The sequence below is a fragment of the Tamandua tetradactyla genome, chromosome X, assembly GCF_023851605.1.
Source record: "Tamandua tetradactyla isolate mTamTet1 chromosome X, mTamTet1.pri, whole genome shotgun sequence".
In the NCBI taxonomy this organism is placed as follows: Eukaryota; Metazoa; Chordata; class Mammalia; order Pilosa; family Myrmecophagidae; genus Tamandua; species Tamandua tetradactyla.
In genome coordinates this window covers 30,115,742-30,143,011 of record NC_135353.1, presented here as the reverse complement: position 1 = coordinate 30,143,011, position 27,270 = coordinate 30,115,742, and the positions used below count along the sequence as shown (strand labels likewise).

Here is a 27,270-nt window from a genome sequence, read left to right as displayed (position 1 = left end):
AACTCGGTGGAGAGCAGCTTATCTGAGAGGGAAGATACTGAGTTTAAAGCTGGATATAAAGATTTGATGTACTTTGACATAATTAGCTAGAGATCCCCAATAGGTGGTTATTATGCTGTGAAAGGCTCTTTTTGCATGGAGCCTTGATCTGCATGGACCAAGGATTTGGTTCAGTGTGGAAACTGTCTTTACAAGAAGCAATGGCAGTGGCTGTGCTAGAGGTCCACATTCTAATTCATCTTCATTGAAGTTTCCCAGACTCAGAATCTGTACCATGTGAGTCCAACCCCTTGGCCATAACTGAATATAACAGGGATAAGTATCTGACTCAAGTTGGGCCATCAGATTCTCACTCATGAGAATAAAGGCCTGGGACCCAGTAATGAATCCATTGTGGGGAACCAGGCTTGAAATTCATATAGACCAATGGTTCTGAATGTGTGGACGCCCGGCCAACAGCATCAGTGTCATCTGGCTACTTATTAGAAATGCAAAGTCTCAGACCTCACTCCAGAGCTCCTGAATCAAAAATTCTGGGGGTGAGGCCCAGCTATCTGTGTTTTACATTCCCTCCAGGTGATTCTGGTACAGACCACCATTCTAGAGGCCTACCATTTTGGAAGTAGCCATGATCAATCACCTGTGTGCTTAGGCAAAGAAAGGTGCTTCAGAGAGAAGCAGGAGATTTGAAGAAAGCGAGGCACAGAAAGAGACTGAGTCAAAGACAAGAAAAGGTAGAAAGAGAGGAGAAACAAGCTACCCCATAGCTTTCCAGTTCCATAAGACCTAATCGTTCTTGCAATTGTAATTTGTGAAATTTTCCTGTATCATTACATACATCCCATTTATTTGAATGTTTTTTTTCCATTACAACAAATGTTCTCAGTTGATTGAACATTTCTGAGTTGATTGAACTCAGAATCGCTGAGTTCTCAGTTGATTATTTCTCTGACAGTCTTCTATTGTTTATTTACTGCATGGCCATTACTCAAGGCATCATGAAGGATACCAAGATGAAGTAGACTTGGTTCGTGGAAGTGAAAATCCCGCTTTAATGGAGGAGGCATATAGACAATGTTATAAGTACCCCAGGGGAGGTGAGTACCAGGCTTTGAGATCATCTGGTAAGCATTAAATAAATATTAGTTGAATCTGAGCGGTACCTGGGAAGGGCAGAGAAGACCTCAAGAAAGAGTTGATGGTTGTTATATACCTTGAAGGATGAGTTTTCAAAGATGAGTAGGGAAAAGATCGAAGGTGATCTGAGCAGAGAGAAAAACATGCATAAGCAGAGAGATGTAGGAAATTATGGCATGCATATGAGAAATGGTGAGTGGTTTGGTTTATCTGGAATGTACAGATTTCAGGAAGGCAGACAGCAAAGATGAAGCTTGATGGCTTCACCTTACTGAAAGGGGTTTTTACATCTGTTATCACTTGTGGTAGTTAGATTCAGTTGTCAACGTCTTGACCAGGTGAACATACCTAGTTAATAATGGTACAGCCACTGTGGAAGACAGTTTGAAGGTTACTCAGAAAGTGCAGTATAGAATTACCGTATGACTTATTACTAGGTGCAGTAGTTAGAGTCAGTTGTCAACTTGGCCAGGTGAAAGTGCCTAGATCTATTGCTGTGGACATGAGACAATGGCGTGTGAACCTCATCTGTTGCTGATTACATCTGCAGTCGGCTAGGAGGCGTGCCTGCTGCAATGAATGAGTTTGATTTAATTGGCTGGTGCTTAAATGAGAGAGGTCAACGTAGCACAGCCCAAGCAGCTCAACATTCCTCATCTCAGCACTCACAGCTTAGCCCAGGCCTTTGGAGATGCAGAAAGGAATCACCCTGGGGAAAGCTGTTGGAACCCAGAGGCCTGGAGAAAAGGCCAGCAGAGACCATCCTGTGCCTTCCCACGTAAGAAAGAACCTCAGTTGAAAGTTAGTTGCCTTTCCCCTGAAGAACTAATGAAATAAATCCCCTTTTATTAAAAGCCAATCCATCTCTGGTGTGTTGCATTCTGGCAGCTAGCAAACTAGAACATCACTCAAAAGTTATTCTTGGACTGTCCTTCCCCAAAGCCCTCTTAACAATATCTGGAGCTGTAAGTACATTTTATTCACAGGGACATTTCTCCAGGATGTGGCGAGAAGACACAAACAGTGAGTGTGGTTGCATATGTGACACTCCTTGGCCAGTTTTCCTGGGTGGTCCAGGTGTTCCTCTGGCCCCACAATCTCATCCAATGACTCCTCTGGTACCAAGCATCTTTAAAATCCAGAATATCTTTGATAATGTCCATCAAAAAAAGGAATTGTTTATGACAGCTTTGGCTGGCACTCAGTTGCCGGTAAACACTTACTTGGTATACTGAACATCAGTGAGGTCCCAGGTACCAATTGTGGAATTGGGGTGTGGCTGTTAGCACAAATGCCTCATTTATGGAAAATTCCTACGGAGGGCCCCACATTCTGACCACTGATTGCCTGAGTTTATATGGATTCCCATTTTTTTTTTAGTGTAATCTGTAAGTGGATTTCTTTAACTTGGGATTTGGTAAATGGAAAATAAGAACCAAAATACTTTGGTTGGTGTGAGATTAAAGCAAAAAATGTTTATTTGGTACAAAATTTGTGTTTTGACTAGTGCATTTCCTAAATTTAACTTACATGGACAGTTTAATTGAACACCATAAGTACATGGAACCTTGAATAGGGCATGAGGTTTTGTAGGTTTGTCCAGTGTGATGCCCTGATAAATCCCAGAGTGATTTGAACAGTGAATTAAAAAGTATTTGCAAAGTCCCCTTGGGGGATGGAGAGAAAGGGGAAAATTCAACTTCCCTATTTGGAGAATTCCTAATATCCTCGCAAGCAGTGGGGACAACCAAATCAATAGCCTGAACCCTCAATCTTGGGGTTTGTTCATATGAAACTTATCCTCGCAAAGGACAGGCTAAGCCTACTTAAAATTAGGCCTAAGAGTCACCCCCAGAGAACCTCTTTTGTTGCTCAGATGTGGCCTCTCTCTCTCAGTCAACATGGCAAGCAAACTCACTGCCTTCCCCCTCTCTACATGGGATATGACTCCCGAGGGTATAAACCTCCCTGGCAATGTGGGTCAGAAATCCTAGAATGAGCTGGAATTCAGCATCAAGGGGTTGAGAAAACCTTCTCAACCAAAAGAGAGAAGAGATAAATGAGACAAAATTAAGTGTCAGTGGCTGAGAGATTTCAGAGTCAAGAGGTTATCCTGGAGGTTACTCTTATGCATTACATAGATAGCCCCTTTTTTGTTTAAGGTGTATTAGAGAGGCTAGAAGGAAGTGCCTGAAACTGTAGAGCTGTGTTCCAGTAGCCATGTTTCTTGAAGATGACTGTATAATGATAGAGCTTTTACAATGTGACTATGTGATTGTGAAAACCTTGTGTCTGATACTCCTTTTATTTATGGTATGGACAGATGAGTAAAAAATATGGATAATAAATAATAGGGGGAACATGTTAAAATGAATTGAAGTAAATTGAAATACTAGTTATCAATGAAAGGGAGTGGTAAGGGGTATAGAAAAAAATAGGGGAAACAAATGTTAAAATATATTGGATAGACGGAAATACTAGTGGCCAATGAGAGGGAGGGGTAAGGGGTATGGTATGTATGAGCTTTTTTCTTTTTTCTTTTTATTTCTTTTTGTGGAGTGAAGCAAATGTTCTAAGAAATGATCATGGTGATAAATATACAACTATGTGATGATATTGTGAGCCATTGATTGTACACCAAGTATGGAATGTTCATATGTTAAGAATGTTCACGTTTGTGTGTTGTTTTTTGTCAAGAAAAATATAAAACAAACCACTTTGAATGAACTACACACACGTTTATTAAATAGTTAGCAAAGGCACATCAATAACCAATTACAATATATATATATATATATATAGTTAACACAGACATGATCCTTTCATAATTGCCAATTTTTCCACAAAGAATTGTTAAGACTCTTCAGGTCTTAAAGGCTAAAGGCAAAGTCTCTGTCTGGATCCCATTATCCCCCCACCCTCTTCTTGAGACCCTCAAGGGGCTGATAGTCATCTTCTCTTGCCATTAAGGATGCTGACTGCAGAAGACTCCTCAGATTTCTTCTGCATTTACCCAGGCCCCATTGTTTTAATGAATGGGCCGTCTGATTTAAGTGGTGCTTTTGCTGCTGCTTGCTCTATGATTTTTTTTTTTTTTTTACCAATTTCTCTCTTTGTATTTGGACATGCATGCAGTGCATTACATCACATATGGGGAGACATCTCTCTCCCTCTCATTAGGGAAACCTATGACTTTTCTTGTATCTCTTTCACTTTGCAGCATCTACCCTGTCTGCTTCTGCACTGTGTTAGTTCCCTGTACAACACTAAAATGCTGGGCTACACTGACTGAAATTCTCTGCTTATACTGATTTCTTCATTCACTTCTGAATGCTGTGTTTTTGCGTTGGCCATCTGTCCATAAGGACAGGAAACAGACCTCCTGTTCCTCTATCAAATCTCGCGTTATATCCCAGTGGATGCCCTTTCTATCCAAATACTCTGCTTGGAGCTCTTGGATTTTATTCCCTAAACTCCCATTGTCCTCCTGCCTAAGGGATAAACGTCAAGTTCAGGCACTGAATGGAAAATCTGGGAGGGTTCAGTTGTAGGGGCATTTCTAGTACAGGAAAGATTCAAGTGAAAAAAAAATCAGAGTATGTGTGTCCATTTGTTAAGTGTTACAATGTATAGGCATTAGTCTATTCCAGAAATATCTTTACATATCAGATCTTTCACTGTGTGATGTACTCTAAAGGCTGATTTTTATAAGGCTGACCATGTGCATTTTATAAGGCTGGTCCATGGAATTTTGGAGTGTTCACTATCTAGCCATTATTTTAGGCTCATTAATAAATGGAAACTTTCCCAACCATAACATCATTATAAGATGTTTCATTTTTTGGCCTTCTTGAGGTGGTGAATTGACTAGACCACTCATTTCCATAGGAATTCGATTGCTGCCTAAATGCGGTGACTCAGTGCCTAAAAGTTTGCTTCGGTAAAATACAGCTTCCTTACCCACAGGAGTAATGCCTTTTTAAAACACAAACGTTCCCAGAGGGGCAGCACATTAGGTATACTGCCAATCTCTAACACTTTAGTGAGATTTGTTTCCTAGATCTCAGCGGAGGGGTGCTCTCTACAGCCTGAGACACCTAATAGGAATATTTTGAAGGGGTAATCTTCAGATTTACTGAGGAAGCAGGTCTGCTTAGATACTGCCATGGGGCTTCCTGGTCACCAGAGGTTGCCATGTGGGATGAAAGGATGCTAAGAAAAGAGGGGGAAAATACCCAAGACGAACTTGGTGTAAGTCCATTTTTGGCTATGGGTCAACTTTCTTCTGGCCAATAGAAAATTCCAAGTCTCCATTTTGATGATGGTTGTGAATGCCTGCCCTGAATTCTTATCTATCATTCAGCAGCTTCAAAGAGAAAGACAAACCGAGTTCCAAAGATCTCCTGTAAATGTCTATATACTTGAACTGGTTATAGTGCTGGGATTATCACAGACTCAAATATGTCGATGTTCTCAAAGTTGGCTTAAAAAGGTAAATGACATATCAGGAAATGTGGGAACCATGCTTAGAATAGTATAGCTTGGGCAAAGGGGGCGAGGGAGCTTGCAGCTCTGTATGATTCAGTTGATATTGGACAAGGATCCATCCTCCTCCCTGGCCCTCTTCACTATTAGAGACATGTGAATAATACTTTGCTACAACCTCCGATCCAAACTCTCTTCGCCTTAGTTTTTCTACATCTTGATTACCATAAGGTGGTCAATGCCGAGAAATTATGGATTCATGTTTTTGAAGTATTTAGAAATCTGACAGACTAAAATATTACCAAGTTACATTTTGCTTTCTTAAGGAACAAAAATTATCCTTTCATTTCTGTGCCATTTATTGGAGATAACTAATTTTAATTATATCAGAGAAAATATTTTAATAGAAAAAATCATGCATCTCATTGAGAAACCACTGATGCCCATCTTAAAAGAATAAAATGAACAACAGTGGTTTCATATTATACTGAATATACAGGTTGGAAATGAATGACTGGGAAATACAAACTTCTAATATCTCTCAGAATTGCCTTAGAATTCTGAGATTCTAAGAATTCTGAGATTCAATAGAAACCAGTAAGCAGTATCTCAAAATTCTAAGTTTTCTTTTACTAAAATACGTGTCTTTTTGTGTTAGAAACTTCAATATTATAATAAAACATCCCATAAAATGGATGCATTATCTATATAATTCAAAATACTGAAGGTATATTTGGAAAGAAATTTATTCTATGTATGAAAACAATGAACCAAATCACATTTTAAAATTTTATATTAGAATTCCTAAAGATTAGAATTAATATACTAGCACATCAATAGCTTTTAAGTAAACTCCTAATGTTTGAATATGGATTCATAAAAAAAAGACATAACCAAGAAATTTACACATTTTATTAAATGAACCAAAAAATAACCAACATAGAACTAGTATATTAAAATGAGCTGCATAAAGTACAATTATAAGCACAAACAGGCACTACAGCACTATAAATTGGCAAAACAAAAAAACAAAACAAAGCATCTGCCCTACTGAGAGCAGTTGAGGGAATGACCTATTGCATTTTGGAGGCAAAATATTATGGAAACAGTCTATATTCATGAACTATTCTGATCATTATTTAAATCGGTAATTGTTGCATAGGGCTAATAGTTTTTCTTATATACAGGTATTTTTAAATCAACATTTTCTTCTGCCCAAAATATGTGCTTCCATTTTCTACATCATCTGGATTGTTATTATAGGAATGTATAAAGTTAGCCCTTAAAAAAGAATATCTTTAGGAGCATCCTTTTGTAAACTGTAATTGAAATGACTGTAGTCTGGGGGTGTAATAACAAATGGTTCATTTTTAACAATTAAAGCAACAGCAATAGTTTTAAAAGGAAACTTGTTTTGAAAAGGAAAAGTCCAGAATCCAATAGCTGATGGTCATATCATCCTCTCAACTGCTAGACACAAAAGACATAGCAACAAAATGATTTGGTTTCCGTCACTAATAGCATCTGTATATAGAAATAAAGCTTTGGAACCATGCAGTTCTGTGACAGATAACTCTTTAAGTTGTGTGTTTTGGGAGAAAAAAAAGCACTGCTTAATTGTGGTGTTACTTTTAGACCTTGTAACAGAGATATTTTTAAGATTAAAGTAATATGATGTAGAAGATCACTAGCAAAGATTTTTGCAGTATCTGCAAAGAGCAGTGACTTATTTCATAGTGAAATATTTGTTTTCCTTCTAGGTGTACGTAATTGATGAGTTCTATTCAAAGTTAAATTTTTTTCTGGAATAATCCTGTTTTTAAGTATGGATGGGTGAGTGTCTTACAGACAAGTATAGTAGAGAGTCTGGAAACTTTATGAATTAATCAAATTAATCCCTCTTCTGGAATTAATCGTAGAGGTCCTTTTTTTTTTTTGCCTCAGTTGTACACATTCTCAGTTATACCTCATTCTTTAACTTATTTTACTTTTGCAAATGCAGCCACTGAGTGCTGAGCTCCAAAGTGTGTGATGCAGTGGCTGTCAGCCTGCACACCATGCCATCAATTCACTAGATATCTTTTGAGAACCAAAATGATAATTTTAAATTGCATATTAGAATTTCTAAAGATTAAGATGAATATGCTAGAGTATCAATAGTTATCTAGGTTCCAGGTTCATTCCTACTATTTTATAGATGGATCTTTCTGATGTAAAATCTTCCAATATCTCTGCTGACCTCATGAAAACATATTCTTGTGACTTTTAGATTTTCAAGGAAATATCACACAAGGACACAGGTTAAAACTGGGAAAATATACTGCTAATAAAGCTAAAGTTGGAATTTCTAACTATAGAATGAATGAATACCTGTATTTTATATCAAGGGGAATGCTGAATCTGATGGTGGGGCTATTGTATGGCTGACTCTAGGTGATTATGGCTAAGGTGAAAAAAATAAAAGAAATTTCCAGCCAACTTGGCCCTGAGCTGTTGGACAACTGTAAGGCTTGCAATGCTTTTTGGTTTTGGTTTGTTTTCCTGTCTCTGTAGTGAGAGTAATCAAAATGGAGAGAGACACTAGTATCAACTCCCCCAAATCCAGGATGAGCTCCTTCTCCTGAGCAAGATATAAAGGATTCAAAGTACCTGAGAGGACAATGATGGATCCATAAATTTTTCTAACCTTAAGCCTCTCTAGGCCTCATTATCTGAGGGCAACACGAATGTTAAATGGAGGTCTGCAGGTGATGTGGGAGCCACAATAGGCAGAGATGGTCTCCCTGAAACACTCTCTTCTAGCTCCTATGTCATCTAAGGTTTTGACTGGTTCTCTTCTGTTTAGTTCAAGAAACTGTGGGAGGCTGAAGTGGTGCAGCAGTGATGCACTTTCTAATCTGGTTAAGTTATGTCAGAAAACAGTATCCACTGAACAGGTTCAATGTAAATAAAGCCATTTATAAAGTTACGCCAGGAGCCTTTTTTCCCTTTCTTAAAGGGAATGATATGCTCCATGCTGACCAGACTTAGCTATTAATATGAAATCTTTCAATGGTTCCTACCTTGGTTTTGGGTTCTGGATCTGAATTGAGTGGTCAGGGTTAATTATTTGTCACTCTCTATATATAATTTTCTGTGAAAGTTTAAATCTGAGTCGATCTTAAAGGGAATATCTGTCTTGTGATTCACAGGATATTCTACTGCTTATAAACTCTGAAAAAAGAAAACCTTAGCCAGAAACATGCCTGATGTGTGTATGTGTGTATGCATAAGTATTTAGAGTGGGGAATAATTTTGAAATAAAAATAAAATCTTTGCTAGTGGTCTTACTAAATGGCGAAGTACTGTTACTCTTGTTCAGTGCTGTAAACTGAAGTTGACCTGTTGCCTGTTACCAGTCTTGTCTTTTGGTGTCTATAGCAAACTAGAAATCACCCACAACAGCAAAGCTACATCATGCTTTAGTTAAGTCTTTTAGCAAAATCCCCTCCTTCTCAAAGTCTTAGAAATAATTCTCTCTTAGAAACTTTTCCACTACTATCACAGACTTCTTATATTCAAAGAAAGCTCCAAGGATTGCTTTCGTGGACTATGTACATAAGTGCAAAAAAGATGTGTCTCACACATTCGCACCCTAACTGAGACAATCAGTTAACTGCAGCATATGTCTCTTAAACACTGTTATGGGGTCATTCCACAGTATCCTTATGTGTGAATTTACAATTATGAATTAATTTCAAAATATACTTTGGTCGTGCTTTAATCTTCACTTAGATATATCCAAATACGTATGTAATTCCAGAAACCAGATTTTTTCCAGCTCTAGCTATGCCATTTAAGTAGAGTAATTTTGAATAAATAAATGCACAAAAAAGGTCAGGTAATGTATTATAAATACAGCGATTGTGGTTTGAAGTCTAAATACTGTGGAATAACCCTATCCACACAACAAATTCTATAAGCTATAAAACCTGACTCTAGAATCCATGTGTTGTAAACTTTTTGAGCAAAAAGTCACACAGGACACAAATTCAGCTTTCACATGGGACTTTGGGATTAAAAAAAAAAAAACAAAAAACAACCACATCCACATTGAGTTTTGAGCTGTATTTTCTACAAGCTCATACTGTCACAATCCATGTATAGTTTACAAGTAAGATTTTCACACACACAAAATGTGTCTAAAGGTAGCCATGTTGTAGTTTCGTTGCCAAAGCAACGACTAAAGATAATTAGTTAAGTATTAATTATTATTTGTATATAAAGTTAAATTTGTTCTTAAACTGTGAACTGTAAAGAACAGTTATGGACTGCAGTCTAGGTCTTATGCTTCAGTGTCAGTTTAGAACATATCTAGGCAGGTTGAATACATGTAGTAAAAACTTAAAAGTTCTCTAACTCTCCTTCAAGTTAAATTCTTTAGTTTCCTAGAGATATAAAAAGTAATACAATAAAAACCTTAAAAACTAACAATAAGAAAACTGGAAACAGTGGCACCAATTAGCGAGTTGGTGCTGAGAAACTATATTTGTAGTCATATTTACAGTTTGATTAGGCCATCGCCCAAATTTGCAAAGAAGTTGTTATACTTTTTCTTATTGTTTACTCTACCGCCTTCGACAGGTTTTGGTAAAATCAGGCCACTATATTACGAAATCTCTTCAACAGAATTAGGAAATCAAATTTCTCTCACAAATTTCTCTCACAAATTTTACCTACATCTATTTCAACATCTGTGATGTGAAATGTAGACGGGACAAAAAGAATGAAGACTCCATTTACTAATGATTCTGTGCATCACAGCCTATCTTGCAGCCTAAAAGAATTCAGTTAATTTGTGGCTGCATTTTATCTAAGAGCATTCTCATCTGCACTCTCCAAAGGGGAATTATAAAAAAATCCATAGAACATCTCAAATAACACATGGGCCTGTTCTCTTATTTAATAAAATGTAAGGTCACTGTTATTCCTGATTTCACATATCACTAGGCTTACCAGTCAAGTCATTAACAGCAGATTCAAATTGTCAAGATTAACGTCACTGTGTTCCTGCCATGGTAGGGAGGAGGTGGTAAGTTGAGGCTCCCCTGTTAAGGAACACAGCCTGTGGTGTAGGTCAACACTTAGGGAAAGATCAAAGTGCGTTAGCATGTTCAAAAACGGATGGTGGAGACTGATGGAGTGGAGAGAAAATGGCTTTCCACGTCACAATTAACCACAGATTAGACTCGAAGGTAAAAAAGTGAAATGAAATACAACAGCTGGTTGTGGAATCATGCTCCAATTGCAAAAGGAAATACTGCATTTAAATGGCACTTTTATGAACCCATTTAATGTAATTTTAATTTTAAGCCCTCTTTAAAATATGCTTATGTTGTGGTCACACAGTGTGTGTGTGTTTTTAATTGATACTGCTAAAGTCATCTTAAATGATAAATTTTAGATTAGTTTCTTTGTATATATGACTTGTTTTATCCACATTTCAGCATTCCTGCATATTTTTGCAAAAGCCCGAGGGAAATGGACAAAACAATAACTTTGGGTAAATAAGAATAGAGGCCCATGAAAACTAGGAAACTTACAAACTGTTAACTAAGAATCAAAAGTGGTTAGAATTTAATATATACAATTCATCAAGTAAATTTTGGTTTAGAGTCACTGATTAGTTTTGTGACTTGCCTTTTTAACTGGAAATTTATAGTCTAATGACTTTCTTCTTTTCTTGAATAAAGAAAATTTGAATAAGTCATTGCACAGCTAGTTTAAAGAGTGCTATCTTAAAATTGCATTTTGTCAAAATTCTTTTTAACTTCATCAAAACTTTAATGCTTTGAGCTTTCTTTAAGTTTATTTGCAAAGCAACTTTAAATATGCCAACAATATATAAAGTTTGTGGCACTAGAAATCCAACTACTCTGCATATACCTCCCTAAATCTATTAATGTCTTCCAGTGCTTAAAGCAACATGAAAACAGCTCTACTCTAGGTTTTTATAAATCTATGTACATCTTTGCCAGAAGTTTAAAGAGTTAAATAAGATGGGACGCTGTATCAAAATGCTGAACTACACAAAAGAATCATTTAGCACTGAAAACATCCCCATCTCGTTTGAACAATACATCCAGACTACTTCAGGTGCATCCTTCCTGGCTTATGTGATCAGATCTGCCCTTCTAGGGAGCACTGGCACAGGATATAGAAAACTCGGTTCCATACACAAATATTTTACAAAAGGCATACTCTCCTTTCTTTAACAAAATTTTGGGAAAACAAATTAAGTAGTTCAAAGAATCAACAGGCAAAAATCAAGACACCTCTTAGTTCTCTAACTCCAGGCAATACTGTTCATGGATGACAGTTAACAGATATCAGCAAGATCATTTAAAACTTACTTTTGATCCCGATTTGGATTGATAGTTAAGATCAGTAGGATATCAACTACCAGAGAGCTAATTCTGCTTTTTGGATCTTGAGTCAAATTGATCTCGGGATCAACTGATTTGGGATGGAGTCTCAAATGTTCTGAGGCACAAACAAGGTAAAATAGTAGAACAACTGGGAGTCAGGAGATATTTCTGGTTCCAACTGCCACCAATTAACTCGGTGGCCGTCGGCCTCAGTTTTATCCACTGTGAAAAGGTCTCTGCTGGTAGCATTGTTCTGTGATTCGAGCACTACTAGCCAGCTTAAGGTATCCTAAATCAGCAGGTTTTTTGCTCTGTTCGTCATTTTCATGAAGGAGAAAAACAAACCTTTTATACATATTGTTTGATGATTTTATACTTTGCAGAGAGACAGTATGTATTTAGTAGAAACCATTAACTCTAAGTTGATGTAAAATACGTTTCCACTGTATCATAATAGTGGCTTGAATTATTGAGTAGAGTAGAGGAGGTATGCCTTAGTAATTACTAGGAATTAATTATCATTTGACTTGGTCATAAAATTGTTTCATAAGTATTAGTCATTTGAGTTCAGTTCAGCACTGTGGAGTGTAGCCGTTGTGTCTAAAAAGGATGCTAAGAGCCTCTATATTCTAATTTTCAAATGCATATAAGGACAAACGAATCTCAACAGACAAAAAGAGGCTTGGTTATGATCTGAGAGACTCTGATGTTATAAAAGTTTGGATGGGGAAACATTTGATCTTAGGTACTTGCTCCTTTACTATGTTTAACAAAACTGGAAACTCAGTTGAACTGAGCCTAAAGACAAATGTGGACATCCTTCCAAAAATTTTGAATAAATCAAAGAATCATTTTAAACGCCTCCCTCCCCTGCTCATTTTGTCCAACCTGTAGTCAAGCTATGCCTATAATCACAATAGTGAAGTCTCCAATTTGGGGAGGAAAGGCCTCATCTGGAATCAATTCTTTTTCATCCTGACTGAATTTTGCTATACTGCATCATACTTATTACTCAAAGCGTAATCTAAAGAGGATGAGCCATTTGCAGTTGGAAATGGCACTTGTGTAAAATGTTACATTGCAATGGTTTTACACCCTTTTCTTCAATCTGTAAAAACCATCTCCATGCCCATATCTCTGTTTCATTTACAACCTATAATTAACATACCTTTCAGCCTCCAAGTACTGGTTTCTCAGCTGAAGATGACAAATGGCTCATTTTCGACACTCAGTCTAGGAGATAGAATCCTTGAGCCAGAAAAAGATGCAATGGGCTCTTTACCTCATTTTTAGTATAAATGCTTAGCAATTGATTTAAAGGTAAATTCTTGTTTTTCAAGGAGTTACTACAAAGGAGTAAAATTAGAGGTTAATGTTTTAAGAAGCTCCCTGCTTTATGCAGTTAATTATTTCACTTGCCAACAATCTAGTACTGGGACCTTATGTTATGAGGTCAAATCTGCAGATACAAATTCTACACATGCATGTTTATGAATAGGCTTTCTGTACACTCAAAAGTGAGGCATTTTAAATGTCTGCCTCAGGAAAACTACAGAAATATCCTAAGAGAGAACATATTAACATTAACCTGTCATGTTTTTGAAGCACATATTTCTGTTTCCCAATAACATAATGTTTTAGTTGAAATCAAACACCACACATAAGCAGAAAAACACTACAGTATGTAAAAACCTAACAATACAATAATGGGGACAATGATATCGGATATATTTGATACATTCTAATTCAACCCAACAGACTATTGTGTAAACAAAACAGTAAGGTAGCACTTCAAATAAAGACAAACATTTATCTACCAAGAATGTACAGTAAACCAACAGCAATCCCCTGTTGAGATGCACGAGCATAACAGTTGTTGGGAAATGACAAAGGGTAATGTAACAAATTACAACATTTTATGATGTGTTCTACCTGATAAATACAAGAAAAGATGGATAGTTATCGATTTTGTTTTAACATCTGGAGGATTTTTTTAGTGCTTTGTTTTAATTTGAATTTGTTGGCTGGCATTTTTGCTTTGCTTAATATATTGACTGCACCACACTTAATGTTGAGTTGGTAGAAGAAGACATACGTGAATATATATAGAAAGGCCATATGGATCTTCTCATGGAGATATTCCGATACTCCAAAACTCTGCTGTTCAGTATCTCGACTGAAATGGAAAAAACAAAAGAAAGAATGAGAAAAACTGGAGGGTTATTAAACTAGGAGTTAGGATACTATGGTTCCTGCCCCAAATTTGTGTGTGAACTACAGCCAGATATTCTCCACACTGAATTTCAGATTCTACATTTGTAAAAATGAGACCGCTGGGAATGGCCACTAAAGAGCCATATAGCTGTGACAATCTCTGATTATCGTTGAGTGCTAATGTCGAAAAACTGCCCTAAGTTAGCAGAAACACACTCAATTTGAAGGCATTACCTACACAAAGCCAAAATATTTTGATGAACACACACCCATCCATCCATCTCCTTTGACGAGCATATATTAAGAAAAGGTATTTGACAACAAATATTTCTGAACTCTGCAAATATTAAACAAACTTCCAACTTTTTATCTGAATATTGTGGAGACATACAGAAATAGGCTAAGTGTGAAACCCAGGCATTGTGCACAATTACTTTTCTGACCTTAAGAGAAATTTGCAACATCTGTTACACACTGAAGTGATTATGTTTTGCCAAATACCTCTCCATTTTCAAATGGAATCAAGCAAAACGCAATTACTATTCCCACACATGTTCTGTTGGAAGGTTAATTATATTTGACAACTTTTGTTTACCTTGATGTGAAGCAGCCCATGAGAATTGGGCGAGTGTTTGCAAAACCTACATTCTCGTGCTTGATGGTATTCACAAGTTGCCACTATCCCAAATGACATCCCTGGAAACTGTTGCAGTTTCTGACTATTTCAGTTATTCCATCTCCTCAGAGGTGTCTTTGTAAAACATTGCTTATGATCGAGGGGCCCTATTCATCAGTCGCCTACAGACACTGTTTAGAACAGTTAGTGTTCTGAGCTTGTGTGCACTCAGCAGGCAAGGAGTGCTAGCTGGGATTTGGGGAACCAATCTATCAGGTGAACTGCTGTCTCCTTCAACTAAATGAAACACTCTGGTTGTGGGAACTTCGACCTTTCAATGACTAATACTTCATATACAATTCAGAATTGTCTGTTTTTTTAATAAGTACCCATCACTAATGAAGAGACCTGGGAATCTCAAGTGGATTCAAAAGCCACATGTTCCAAGTGAGCAACTGTTCAAATCGTGTGCTACTGAGGGCTCTGGATTAGGCAAAGAGGACATCAAGGGTGAAGGGGGGAAAAAACCCAACAACAACAACAAAAATTTGACAAGAAACATGATTTCATGATCTGAATGAAGGTAATGATTAAGTTACTAAATTAAGTCACTCAAAATTTAAAACAGCTGGAACAGTTCTGACAGACTTACATGGGAAGCAACATGGCGTAGCAGAATGTAAAAGCACTAGATTCTATAAGGTCCAAGGAGAAGCAGAATGCTTACTTTCTCTAAGATAATCATTTCAGTTAAATCCTGACAAATTCCTTTGCTTTACCTCAATAGAAAGTGAAGCTACAAAAATGTTAAAGAATTAAAATTCAAAAGTTATATGTGCCTTTTGCTAACCAGTCATACTCCTTTAATAATAAAACATTTCAGGATTTGTAAGCCCTTTGGGAAAATACAGTACCAGCTGTCATTTCCATTTTTCAAAATTACATATTTTCTCTCCACATTTCAATTTGGAAAAGTGAGACTGTTTAAATCAAGCTCTAAATTATAAGCAATGTCTATGAAGGAAAATATTTACCAAAGCCATTAGCAAATGCAATTATATAAATAAGTTATAACCTATAAGTACTATTGATATTAATACTTAAAGAAACTTACTGTTCTACTGGTAACTTCTACATCTGTGAAACAAACATGCTGCTATTCAGTTCATCTATTGATAATTGGGGTATCTATAGTAGTAAAAAAGATTTTAGATTAAAATAGTTTCTTGAGATGCTTCTGTTTATTTTGTTCACTGTTTGAACATGGTAATCCATAACCATAATCAATTTCAGAGAAAAATTTAGACATGTTAAACATTTCCACCAATAGTTCATTTTACAAAGCACAGATCAGAATGTGGTTTGTTCCCCAGTGAATTAATGCTCCAGGTTATCAAAGTGGAAATGTAAATTAAACAGCAGTGGAACTAGCAGTCTGCAAGCATGATTGCCACTTTAATAAGGCACAAACGGCCATACGTATTACACGAAAATTATTGTATGTATCGCCTTAAAATTTCAAGACCCCCCAAAACTTAAAATTTGCCTTTCGACTCTGCCTAGAAATACCTAAAGCAAATGAAAATCATAACAACACAAGCACATCTAATGTTCATGTGAGAAGGAACTTCTGATGAAATCACTGGGAAATGATAAGGATATCTGTGCCTTGGAAAGGAAGGGGATTATCATCTTTGCTTTCTTTCCAGTGGATCTTAAAATAAATGTGATGATTGTACCAAGTGAAATTTCAAACACACAACCAAAGATGGTAGTAAAAATAAATTCTCCTCTAGACCATGAGGAAGCATTTAAGAAATATTTAGTATATACATTTGCGGATTGGTATGGCAGCAACAATTGTATATGGTGTATCAAGAGAAACATCCGGTAACCAATTAAAAAATGAGTACAACTCTGATTACTAAACTCAGGTGAGTAGCAAAGCACATACCACACTCTAGAATATATGCAAAATAAAACTTCTAAATGTGACAGTTACTTAAGATACACACAAGAATTTGAACCACCGTCTCACCAATCCAAAAAGCATATACATGCCTTACCAACACATTGCAGTTATCTAAGTCTGAACAGGTGAAATAAATGGCCAAACCTGATTGCCTGTAGCTGTTGGAGCGAAGGGGACGCTGGTGGCAGGTGTTGTTGCTGCAGACACAGTGGTAGGTGTAGCACCGTGCATCATGGACACTTTCAGTAGGAAACCATGGAAGCAATACACGGGAAGGTGGAGTATTTATGCAACCATGACATGTACGATGGAATGGGGCGTGGTAGGTATCACAGCAACAAGCCATGTGACATCATCATGATGGATACACCAAGGTGCAACATGCAATCACAGTCAGTGCAAAGCAACACAGCATGGAAGGGAGGGAAATTTAAAAAGAGAAAAGGGGAAAAGCCAATTATAGTTACCATTGAGGAAAACAGAACCATTCTCAACATTTAGTAAGTTTTTGAGGAGAATCACGATATAGTTGATTCAAAGGGCAAAATTTCCAGAAGTGATTACAATGGACGTATATGAAAAAAAATCTGATCTTTACCAGGGCTGCCTAAATGAATAGCTAGCTATGCAGACAAGTAACTGGGATGCACATTTGGCTGACAGTTATCTTGTGAGTTGATGTTTGGGTTCACTGACTTATGGATGTGATTGCTGTCACTAGATTTGCAGGTACAAGGGGATACTTATATGTATACTTACCTGATATGCATGCAAAAAACAGTTGTTCTGTTGGTAAGTATAGTGTCAGAGAGTGGATATGAAGAATGCAGTGAACTGTGCATGCAGGTGTTTAAGTACATCTCTGGCAAACTCCTTGGAAGCTCTGGCTATTTATTAAATACCAGGGGCAGTTCATTGTAAATATCCGACAAAATCTGTCTTCACAGCAAAGATTATAGTTACAGGGCTAGCAGCTGCAACATCTCTTTCAGGATGCTTTCTCTGTCCGAGAAAACTTTATTCGTTGCTAGCTCAGTTTTGCAAAGCAAACCAAGGAGTTGATGTGTGAATGGCAATAATGCATATATAATAATTTATCATATGCATGTCTATTGAATTCAAATTTTCAGAAAGTCTACAGAGAAAGTGAATGGTCTGGAGAGAAGAAATCAACATATGCAATGTCACAGAAACCAAAAATGTACTCCAAATGGTGAGTGACAAAAACTCTGCAGTTGGCCCTTATGCTTATCTCTAGTTATCCACTATCAATAGTGCTTTGTTGTCTCATATGCCAATTCCAAAAACACTCTGGTTTTCCCTTTGAGAGCACAGCAATTGGACAAGAAGCAGCACCTCAGAAGCATGCAGATTGCATTCCTAAGCAGAACATTTAAGGTGAAAGGACAGGGGAGTATTCACACAATGTGTGAAGAATGAGACACATTTCACAAACTTAGACTGTTCTTCTAAGTATATGCATATAATGCTCCTATTAGTAGCAATGGAAATGTCACTAATTCCTGTAGGGAACCGCCAGTCCCTCAATATCAGAGGTCTCACCTCCATTGCCAGGTTTCAAATCCTGCCATGTTAGTGGAGGTTACTACTGCGTGGTTGTTGTTTTCAGTTCTTGCCTTGTCTCAATAAGTCTGTTAGTCCCTCCTGGGCTCTGTTATCTACTGTCTAGTCCACCTAAGGCAGGGAGGTCAAGCTGTTGCAAACTCCCAAAAAGGAAGGGAGGAGCTGGATTGATATAAGATCATGAGGTGGGGTGGGGCCATCCCTCCCTGCATTGAACAGAACTGTTTTCTCCCAGTTTGTTCCTGGAGACCAGAGTGTGTGAACTTCCCAGGAATTCTAAGAAAAGAGAATCAGTTGCTTTCTCATCTTTTTTAGTATTAGTGATGTACAATATGGCTTATATACAGCTCCCATGCTGTGTTGCATCCAAGTGGGACAGCTTGTTAAAAACCACATAACTCCCAAAAGAATCAGAAGTGGGGAGGTCAAACCATTTGGAAATGATTCTATTGTGCCTGGTTTCTGTGCAGATGGTGCTTCATCCTAAGCTCATGGGACACTACAGAATTCTTTAGCTCTGCTCAACTCATCCTTTCTCGACATCTAAAGATTGAATGGTTCAGGCATTGGGAATCTTTTTTTTGGAAGAACTGGTTCATTGTACTTTACAAATCATACATATGAAATATTTTACAATTTTCAAATAGCAGATGTGACGCTAAGAACAAAATTGCCTAGTCTGGTTAGGTAAGGAAACATCTCAAAATATTTCAGTTGCTATTTTTAGGGTAGAAGTAAAGAAACGGCAGGGTCAGTATTTGGCCACAGTGGCAACCGACTAGGACTTAAGAAAGTAGGACAATTTTGATTCTATGAAGACACGTAACAGACAGCACCATCACCACATTAAACCTTAAGTACACAGAAAATGTACAGCCACATCATTCAGTCACTCAGTTCTTCCATAGTCACAACAGAACAGTACTTTTATTCAGATTAGAACAAGTTGAGAATTTGTGTATAAAAACCTACCAATACTTGGAGTGGGTGCCATGCACAGTATTGGCCCTGTACACCATGCAGAAAAGCGTGGAAAGTAAAGAAAAGAGATATTTCATTATTAAAGCTTTACTGATAGATATATTTTTTAACTAGAAAGATATTTTCTTTGCAATATTAATTAATCAGCACATGCAAACCCAGTAAACTCCCATGCTTACAATGAAAGCTTAGCTTTACTGATCACATACCCAAGTAAACAAAGTAATTCTTGGATTCTTAGGTATAAAACGATCTTTAATTTTTCTTTAAAGGATTATCTTACTTAAATTATATATATTATTTTGGACCAACACATCCTAAGTGATTTTTATCAGAAAAGGGAAAATTTTTTATTCATTACATTCATTATTTTCAAAACATGATGTACCAGGATCTAATACTGCTGCCAATATTTCTATTTAGAGCACAAATCTATTAAGACTGTCTCCCTCATCTCTTCAAAAACAAGGACTTGGCTGTGAACATAAGGTAAATAAGCTTTTCATGAACAGGAGGCTCTCAGCCAGACAGAATTTTAATTTGGCATTGATTAAGAGGAAGAGTATTCTTCTGACATATATGCTTATAAATCTAGACTTTAAATTGGTCAAGCCCAGCAAAAAATACTAACTTCTAAGCAAAGTGACTATACAATTGAACAATGTAAATGTTATAATCAAACTATATTCACTGTGGCTGGCCTTCCTGGGCCCATATTCATTCCACAGTCAAATGGAAAGTAGCCAAGGGAAAGTGAAATAATTTGCGTAAATTACCACAATTTTGGAAGAAAAAGTGCCAGAATTAAAGACATCTCAATCATATTTGTTAATGCTTCTTCTCTCTAAACACCACATTATTTTTATTCCTTAGGTTGGGAAAAATCTTAATTGTTAGATATCAATGTTAACATTTCAGAAGTGATGCAAACAAGTACTAAAGAATTCCATTCTGGTTTTTCCTCTGAGAAACTATTACATAAATGTGTAAAAACTGTGTATTTTATATGATGTCATAAAGGACTGTTGTGGTATTAACTAGGGAAAAGACTGTGTTTTTTTTTAAAGCTTCTTTCAAAATTAACTGACTGATTTATGAATTCACCAATGGAAATTTTTCAAATCCAAATATACAATAACATGTACTTAGCACCTTTATATAATTAACAAGGCTTTCTAAATGTTTTTTTAAGAAAATCATTTTTATTTTGACAACACATTTCATCAACTCATAACATATCAAATAAACCTAATTCTTTTTAGTATCTTTTGTTTACAAGGTGAAAGAACACATCTTTTGTGATTTTCCAGGGGCCTTCTGGAGTCCCGAAGATAGCTCATTTAGGATTTGATTTGGGGAAGGCAAAATGTAAAAAGAGTAGTCAGGAGGTTTGAACACTTGGTTAAATAGGGTCATGGGTCACCGTGAAACAATGCTTGGCTCCCTATTTAATCAAAGGGACAATAAAAGATTTTAAAATATGTAATTATAGTAGGTAATATGATGTTTTTAAAAATTTAGTTATTTTAAAAGTGCGAAAACCCGATTCTCTTAATCAAGGCTATAATAACATCAACATAAAGCACAAGAAGTTATTCTGATAAAACATAATCTCTGCCTTCTACATCAGTTACTTAGAAGATAAATGAAACTTCTTATAGCCTCTTTCTAGGAGCAGACCAATAATCCAAGAAAAGTTTGTAAATTTAACAGGGAGAAAACCAATCAATTTTTAATGCATATGCCATTTTTATTCAATAATAGTTTCCAAACTGGGGCATTTATGATTTTTTGTAATAAAAATCTACTGTATTCCCAGTGTTTAGGATTTTCGATTTATTCTAGGAATAAATCCTAGAAGGTTATATGTGCATTCTTAAAGTATTGAACCACTGAAAGAAAAGTATTTCCCTTCATATATGATATTTATTTGAAAAAATTCTGGCTTGAAATTTTCTATTAAATTTTGTTGTGAAACTGTTAATTAAATATAGTTGGATGTAGGGTAACAAATATATGCTGCAAAGTATCAGGAAAACATAAAAACGGCTCTATTTCTGATATCAAGTAGTCGAAGACAGGAGTTAAAACTATCTATTTTATATATACTGCACTACACTATACTATAGGTATTAATAGCATATAGACTTAAGGTAGATTTATCATAACTATCTTTGGCATTTCAAAGATACATGAACTACACATTTTCGCAGTGCTGTAGCTGTCAAGCAATTTTTTATAGCAGTCCTCTGCCTCTGAAAGTGATACCTAAGAGTCAAGGAATTAGTTTGAGACTAAGCCAAGTGAATCAATCATAGGAATTGAAAAATAAGAAATGCTAAAAAGAAAAATGTTGACTTTTTTTCTATATTGATTTAAAACCATTAATTGTCAAAAATCATAGAAAAACATGTTCTATATACTAGCAGATCAAACATAAATGCCTTGTTTTACTTCTAATCAAAACACCTGTTGACATTCCTCCCATAAAAGCTCTTGGGAAGTTGCTCTGCAATGTATTCGCTTACATCTCTAAATTCGCAATGCCCAGAACCCTGTTCTCACCTGCCGGGATAAATGCTGGTTGCGGAAGCGCCTGCGGGAGCCCCTGCGGGATTGGCTGCGGAAGCCCCTGCGGGATTGGCTGCGCGAGCGGCAGATTAGCCAGTGGCTGCTGGCAGTGGAAAACACTGGGGCTGTAGACTGGGGTGATACCATTGGTCTTTTCAAGTGCCCCTCTCTTCGGAATCAGCTGAAGCGCACCAGGGTGTAGGGCCTGTCGGGGAGCGATGGATTAATAAACGGCATGAAAGAACGTCAAAGTATATGCAAAACAAGCAAGCACCAGTTATAAAAAGTATGGCCTGGGACTCCCCTGCAAGGGTATCAACTGAGTAAGGTATTAAATAAGCAGTGATCACCACAGTTAGGGAAACAACTGCAGAGAGTAAGTGGCTCACTAGATAACTAGTTAGTCCAAACAGCAACAACAAGAAAAATACAAGGGGAAAAAAGCTTTTCCACTTTGCTAAAAGGACGGATTCTTTTGGGCAGGATGTGACAAGAAGCTGTCAGAGGAAATAATCATTCAAAATTAACATCTCATGGAAAGATCAAAGGTGATGGTAGAGTTATACGGAGAAGATAGGATTTAACAAATGAATATGATGCTGGATCATTAAATTGCTATCTCTTTTAGTCTCCAGTATTTTAGAACAGCTGGAAGTAAAAACGTAAAATTGTGGAATTGTAACCCATGGCAAACTCTGACATATGTTCTACAACTAAAAAAAAAAAACAAACATAAAATTAACATCTCAGGAATGCTCCTCCATTAATCTATTAGACTGAGATCAGCAGAAGCAATAGATACAGCAGGAAACAGATTTCTGCAAGTTAAAATTCTCTATATATGTCCACGAAGTAAATGGTACACAGGTGATAAAATAGATGTCGGTAGATCAGTGTCTGATACTGTAGTCCCATTTCAAAAGTCCAGTTTATACAAGGACTTCAGGTTCAAATCCTATAAACTGTATATTTCCAAACAGCATGTAAGAAGAAAGCAAAGAAATCATTCCTCCCCTGCCACCCACCCCACCCAGATACCACCCATTGCTAGCAAAATGTATGCAATTCTCAATTATAGAGGATTGCAGTATATTTTAATATGTATAATTTGCTTTTTAAGTCCTTGCAACATTTAATTCTAAAACCCATTAACATTTTTAAATCCTGCTTTCATGTCTACAGTACGTTCAAAATCCCACAGTGCTTATAATATTCAAACTTGCCCCTGGATCATATTCTTTGGAGAAGTTAAACATTACATTTTTTTTCTCAGCAAATTGCACATTATTTAAAAACATGTCTCAGCAACAACAATTAGGTATGCAACATATTCTTAAGAGTTAGGAAGACTTGTTCTGGGCAACAAAGCTTCCATGTGCCAAAAAGAGGCCATGCCATGATTTCCTTCTTCCCGTGGATAACAATGGCCAAAAAGTATATTGCTCTATTTTCTTTTGGGAACTTTGATGCCAGTGCAAACAGTGTGACAGGTTTGGGTTTTTTCCCCCCTAAATTAAGAATGCTAGAAAAGTGCAATGAATGCACACCAAGTAGCTTCAGAGATACATGATTTCTCAATTTATAAATGAGGACCAGATGGCAAAGGTCATGACTAGCAGAAGAAAAGGAAATGTCTTCATATAGATTGTGGTGGCAAAGGCATGGCTATGTGATTATACCAGGAACCACTGATTTTTTTGGTTAGGTTAGATTGTATTTTGTGTAAATAAAACTGTTTAAAAACGAACAGAGAGAAGCAAGTGATAGAGAAAATGTGGAGAGAGAGATGTACCTATGCACTGTTGGTAAGGAAGCTGAGCGGTGCAGCCCCTTGGAGGGCAGTGTGGTGGTTCCACAGGAGGCTAGGGGTGGGGTTGCCATAGGATCTTGCAACCCTACTGCTCAGCATATACCTGGAGGAACCGAGAGTGGGGACACAAATGGACATTTGCACACTGGGTGTTTATGGTGGAAGTGTTCCTGATCTGCAATGGATGGAAATGGCTAAGGATACAACAACTAAGGAACGGAAGGGGGAACTGTGGTGTATACATACAACGGACTACTGAGCTGCTGCAAGAAGGAAAGGAATTTTGAGGCATCCAACTAGGTGAATGAACCTTGAGGACAGTATGATGAATGAAATGTCAGAAACAAAAAGACAAATATCATGCCTCACTCGTAGGGACTAACTATAAAATACAAATTCGGAGAATTGAAGTCGAGAGCATTGGTTATCAGGTTGGGGCCTATTGTAAAGTGTCCTGTCAGCTCTTATAGCAGTCACATCTATTCTGGAGTGCTAACTGTTATTTCTAAATTCTGAGATACAGAGCTATTTGTATATAGCCTGGTGCAAAATTTATATTTTGGGTAGTACATTATCTAATTTAACTTGCATGGTCAGTTTATTTGAACACTTATAATTATGCCTAAGAGTCACCCCCTAGAGAACTTTTTTTCGCTCAGATGTGCCCTCTCTCTCTAAGCCAACTAGGCAGGTGAACTCACTGCTCTCCCCCCTACGTGGGACATGACTCCCAGGGGTGTAACTCTCCATGACAATGTGGGGCAGAAGTCCTGAGATGAGCCAGGACCTGGCATCATGGGACTGAGAAAGCCTTCTTGATCAAAAGATGGAACAGAGAAATGAGCAAAATCAAGTTTTAGTGGCTGAGAGATTTCAGACAGAGTCGAAAGATGATCCTGGAGTTTATTCTTAGGCATTATATAGATATCCCTTTTTAGTTTATGTGTATTGGAGTAGCCAGAGGAAGGTACCTGAAATTGTTAAACTATATTCCAGTAACCTTGATTTTTGTAGACAATTATGCAACTAGATTTTACAAAGTGACCATGTGATTGTGAAAACCTTGTGTCTGATGCTCCTTTTAACCAGGGTATGGACAGGTGAGTAAAAAAAATAAGGACAAAAAATAAATAATAGGGGGGATAAGGGGTAAAAAATTTGGGTAGATTGAAATACTAGTGGTCAATGAGAGGGAGGAGTAAGGGGTATGGGATGTGTACGTTTATTTTCTTTTTTCATTATATTTCTTTTTCTGGAGTGATGCAAATGCCCTAAAAATGATCATGGCAATGAATACACAACTATGTGATGATAGTGTGAGCCACTGATTGGATGGACTGTATGTGCGTGAAGATATCTCAATAAAGTATAGTTTTTTTTAAAAAAAGGTCATGACTAAAACCATAAATTATAAAATATAACCTACAATTTTTAACATTTTTATCACCTTCGGGGAAAATGATTTCACTTAAGATGCGACCTGAACAAGACAGGTCCGGTTTCTGAAAAGATTTCCCTTTTATATTGGTGAGGTCTTTCTCTAAAAAGCCCAGAATATGGAATGATAATCATAACGAAGGCTGTGTTGCCTAACAAACTACAAATTGGAGCACGGCTTAGATGGGCATTCGTCTGGCAGGCCTTGTCAAAGAAGTAATGTTTGTTTTCTGCTGATATCCATTCTGATAGATCAATGCTTGGCTTTGACTAGATGGTGTCTGAACTATTATTAAATATTTTGCTTATCAACACTGGGCAGATCTTCAACAAGAATTTCATTGCAAATGCACAAACTTGCCAAAGAGGCATTAAGCTGTGGATGAACTACATATCTTCCCTGCGAATTTTCTTTTTTATGCATACAGCTGCTTTCCGTGAAGTCAACCTGGGCTATATACATGAATAGGGGCAAAATCTCTTTTTTAACAGCCTTTAAATTCGGAACCTCACAAAATATATTTTTTTAAAAAGACAAACTTTTTCGTGAAGACGTCTTTGTTTAGTTTTACCTCAAACCAATTCCTCTGGGCCAATGTGACCTGACCACTAACACCCTACTCTGATAAATTCCTCAGAAAGGAATTTTATGCTGACATTCACGAGTACCAACTAAAGACCTACTACGTAACAGGTGGCTCTCTAAATGCAAATTTGGAGCTGATTTGGTGCATGAGCATTGTACTAAACACCCTGAAATCATTCAAAACGGACACACACATATGAAGGACCCATGTCTGAACACGGGTATAGGGGCAAAATTGGCGCAAACAAGTCATTCCTTCTACAGTCCATGCGTAGGACAGCCTTTATTTTTATGGGCCAAACAATATTTTCCTCCTTTAATAGAGCCAAGTGTTTTTTATTTAAGTAACCAAAAACTTGGAGGGTTAAGAGTGGTATATGGGGGGAAATTACCTAGTGCATGCTATGCCATGGTTAAACTTAAGATTCTTTCATCAACGGTAACAAGTGTACCACACCAAATCTAAGAGTCAATAATAGGGGGGTGGTAAGGGAATGGGGTGTTTTGGGTTTCCTTTTTGTGTGTCCATCTGTTATTTTTCTCTTTGGAGCCATGAAAATGGTCAAAATTGAGTGTGATGATGGTTGCACAACTAAGTGATGCTACTGTGACATACTGATTGCACATTTTGGATGGAATATATGGTATGTGAATATATCAATAAAATCTGCAAAAACACCGAAGTAGAAAAAAAGTCAGAAGCATGAATTTTCACTGAAACATTCTGGCTATGTTGCTATTTGCATAGCTTAAAATTCCCCCTTCAAAAAAATCCAACACAGAAAACATTTGGCAAAGTCTTCTTTTACATTCATTAATAGATGTACTTTGTCCAGATCAAGGCAGAAGATAAGTTTGTTCTACTTTGGTGCTAAGACCATTTACAAAGTAATCTGGTGCAGTTCTGAGAGAAGAGGGATATTGAGAAGGTGGGAGCAAGTCCAAAATAGGGCTCGGTTTTTGAAACTGTGATCTTCGAGAAAAGGTTTCAGAAACTTGGGGTATCTGCCCTACAGAAAATACAAGAGAGTCACTCGCACATGGTCAAGGACTGACTTCTTTTGGGAAGTTCCAGTTACAGCAAGAGAGATTTCAACTCAAAATGAGGCAAACCTTCTAAACATATAGGGATGTTGGAAAATAAGCGTCTCTCTTCTGAACGGGAAGGTCTCTTATGATGGGAGTCTGAACCATCTATGTACATGAGGAAATTTAGCTCCACACTGCATTTCTTGGGGTTCGGGAGATCAGAAGCATGTGGGTGCTTTTTCTCAGTCAGGGAGCACAAAGTTTCCTCAAGGTCGTAGCCTGTATGGGGGGTTATGACCCACTACTATTACATGAGGAAAGCCCCAGATAGTAAAAAGAAATAAATATTAAGCGACATATCAGAATAATTGATAGCAGTGACCAACTATTAAGCAAGCATAATTCCTATTTCTCAACCTATCACACTAAACTGTTACACAA

At 37.0% G+C, this 27,270-nt stretch overlaps 1 protein-coding gene across 7 annotated transcripts in view; it reads right to left on the bottom strand.

The window, feature by feature from the left end:
- Window positions 1-10,320: 10,320 nt before the first annotated feature.
- MBNL3 (muscleblind like splicing regulator 3) overlaps window positions 10,321-27,270 on the bottom strand; it is a 117,932-nt gene continuing 100,982 nt past the window's right edge. For 6 of the 7 annotated variants that reach the window (XM_077145089.1, XM_077145090.1, XM_077145087.1 and 3 more), the window contains exons 5-9: window positions 21,962-22,172; window positions 19,388-19,423; window positions 16,976-17,070; window positions 15,974-16,047; window positions 10,321-14,205 (exon numbers count right to left, since the gene is read on the bottom strand). In XM_077145089.1, the coding sequence (XP_077001204.1) occupies window positions 15,991-16,047; window positions 16,976-17,070; window positions 19,388-19,423; window positions 21,962-22,172 (399 nt within the window). In that variant the 3' untranslated portion in view covers window positions 10,321-14,205; window positions 15,974-15,990. The remainder of the gene's footprint in view (window positions 14,206-15,973; window positions 16,048-16,975; window positions 17,071-19,387; window positions 19,424-21,961; window positions 22,173-27,270) is intronic. The other variant, XM_077145084.1, reaches the window with a different exon arrangement.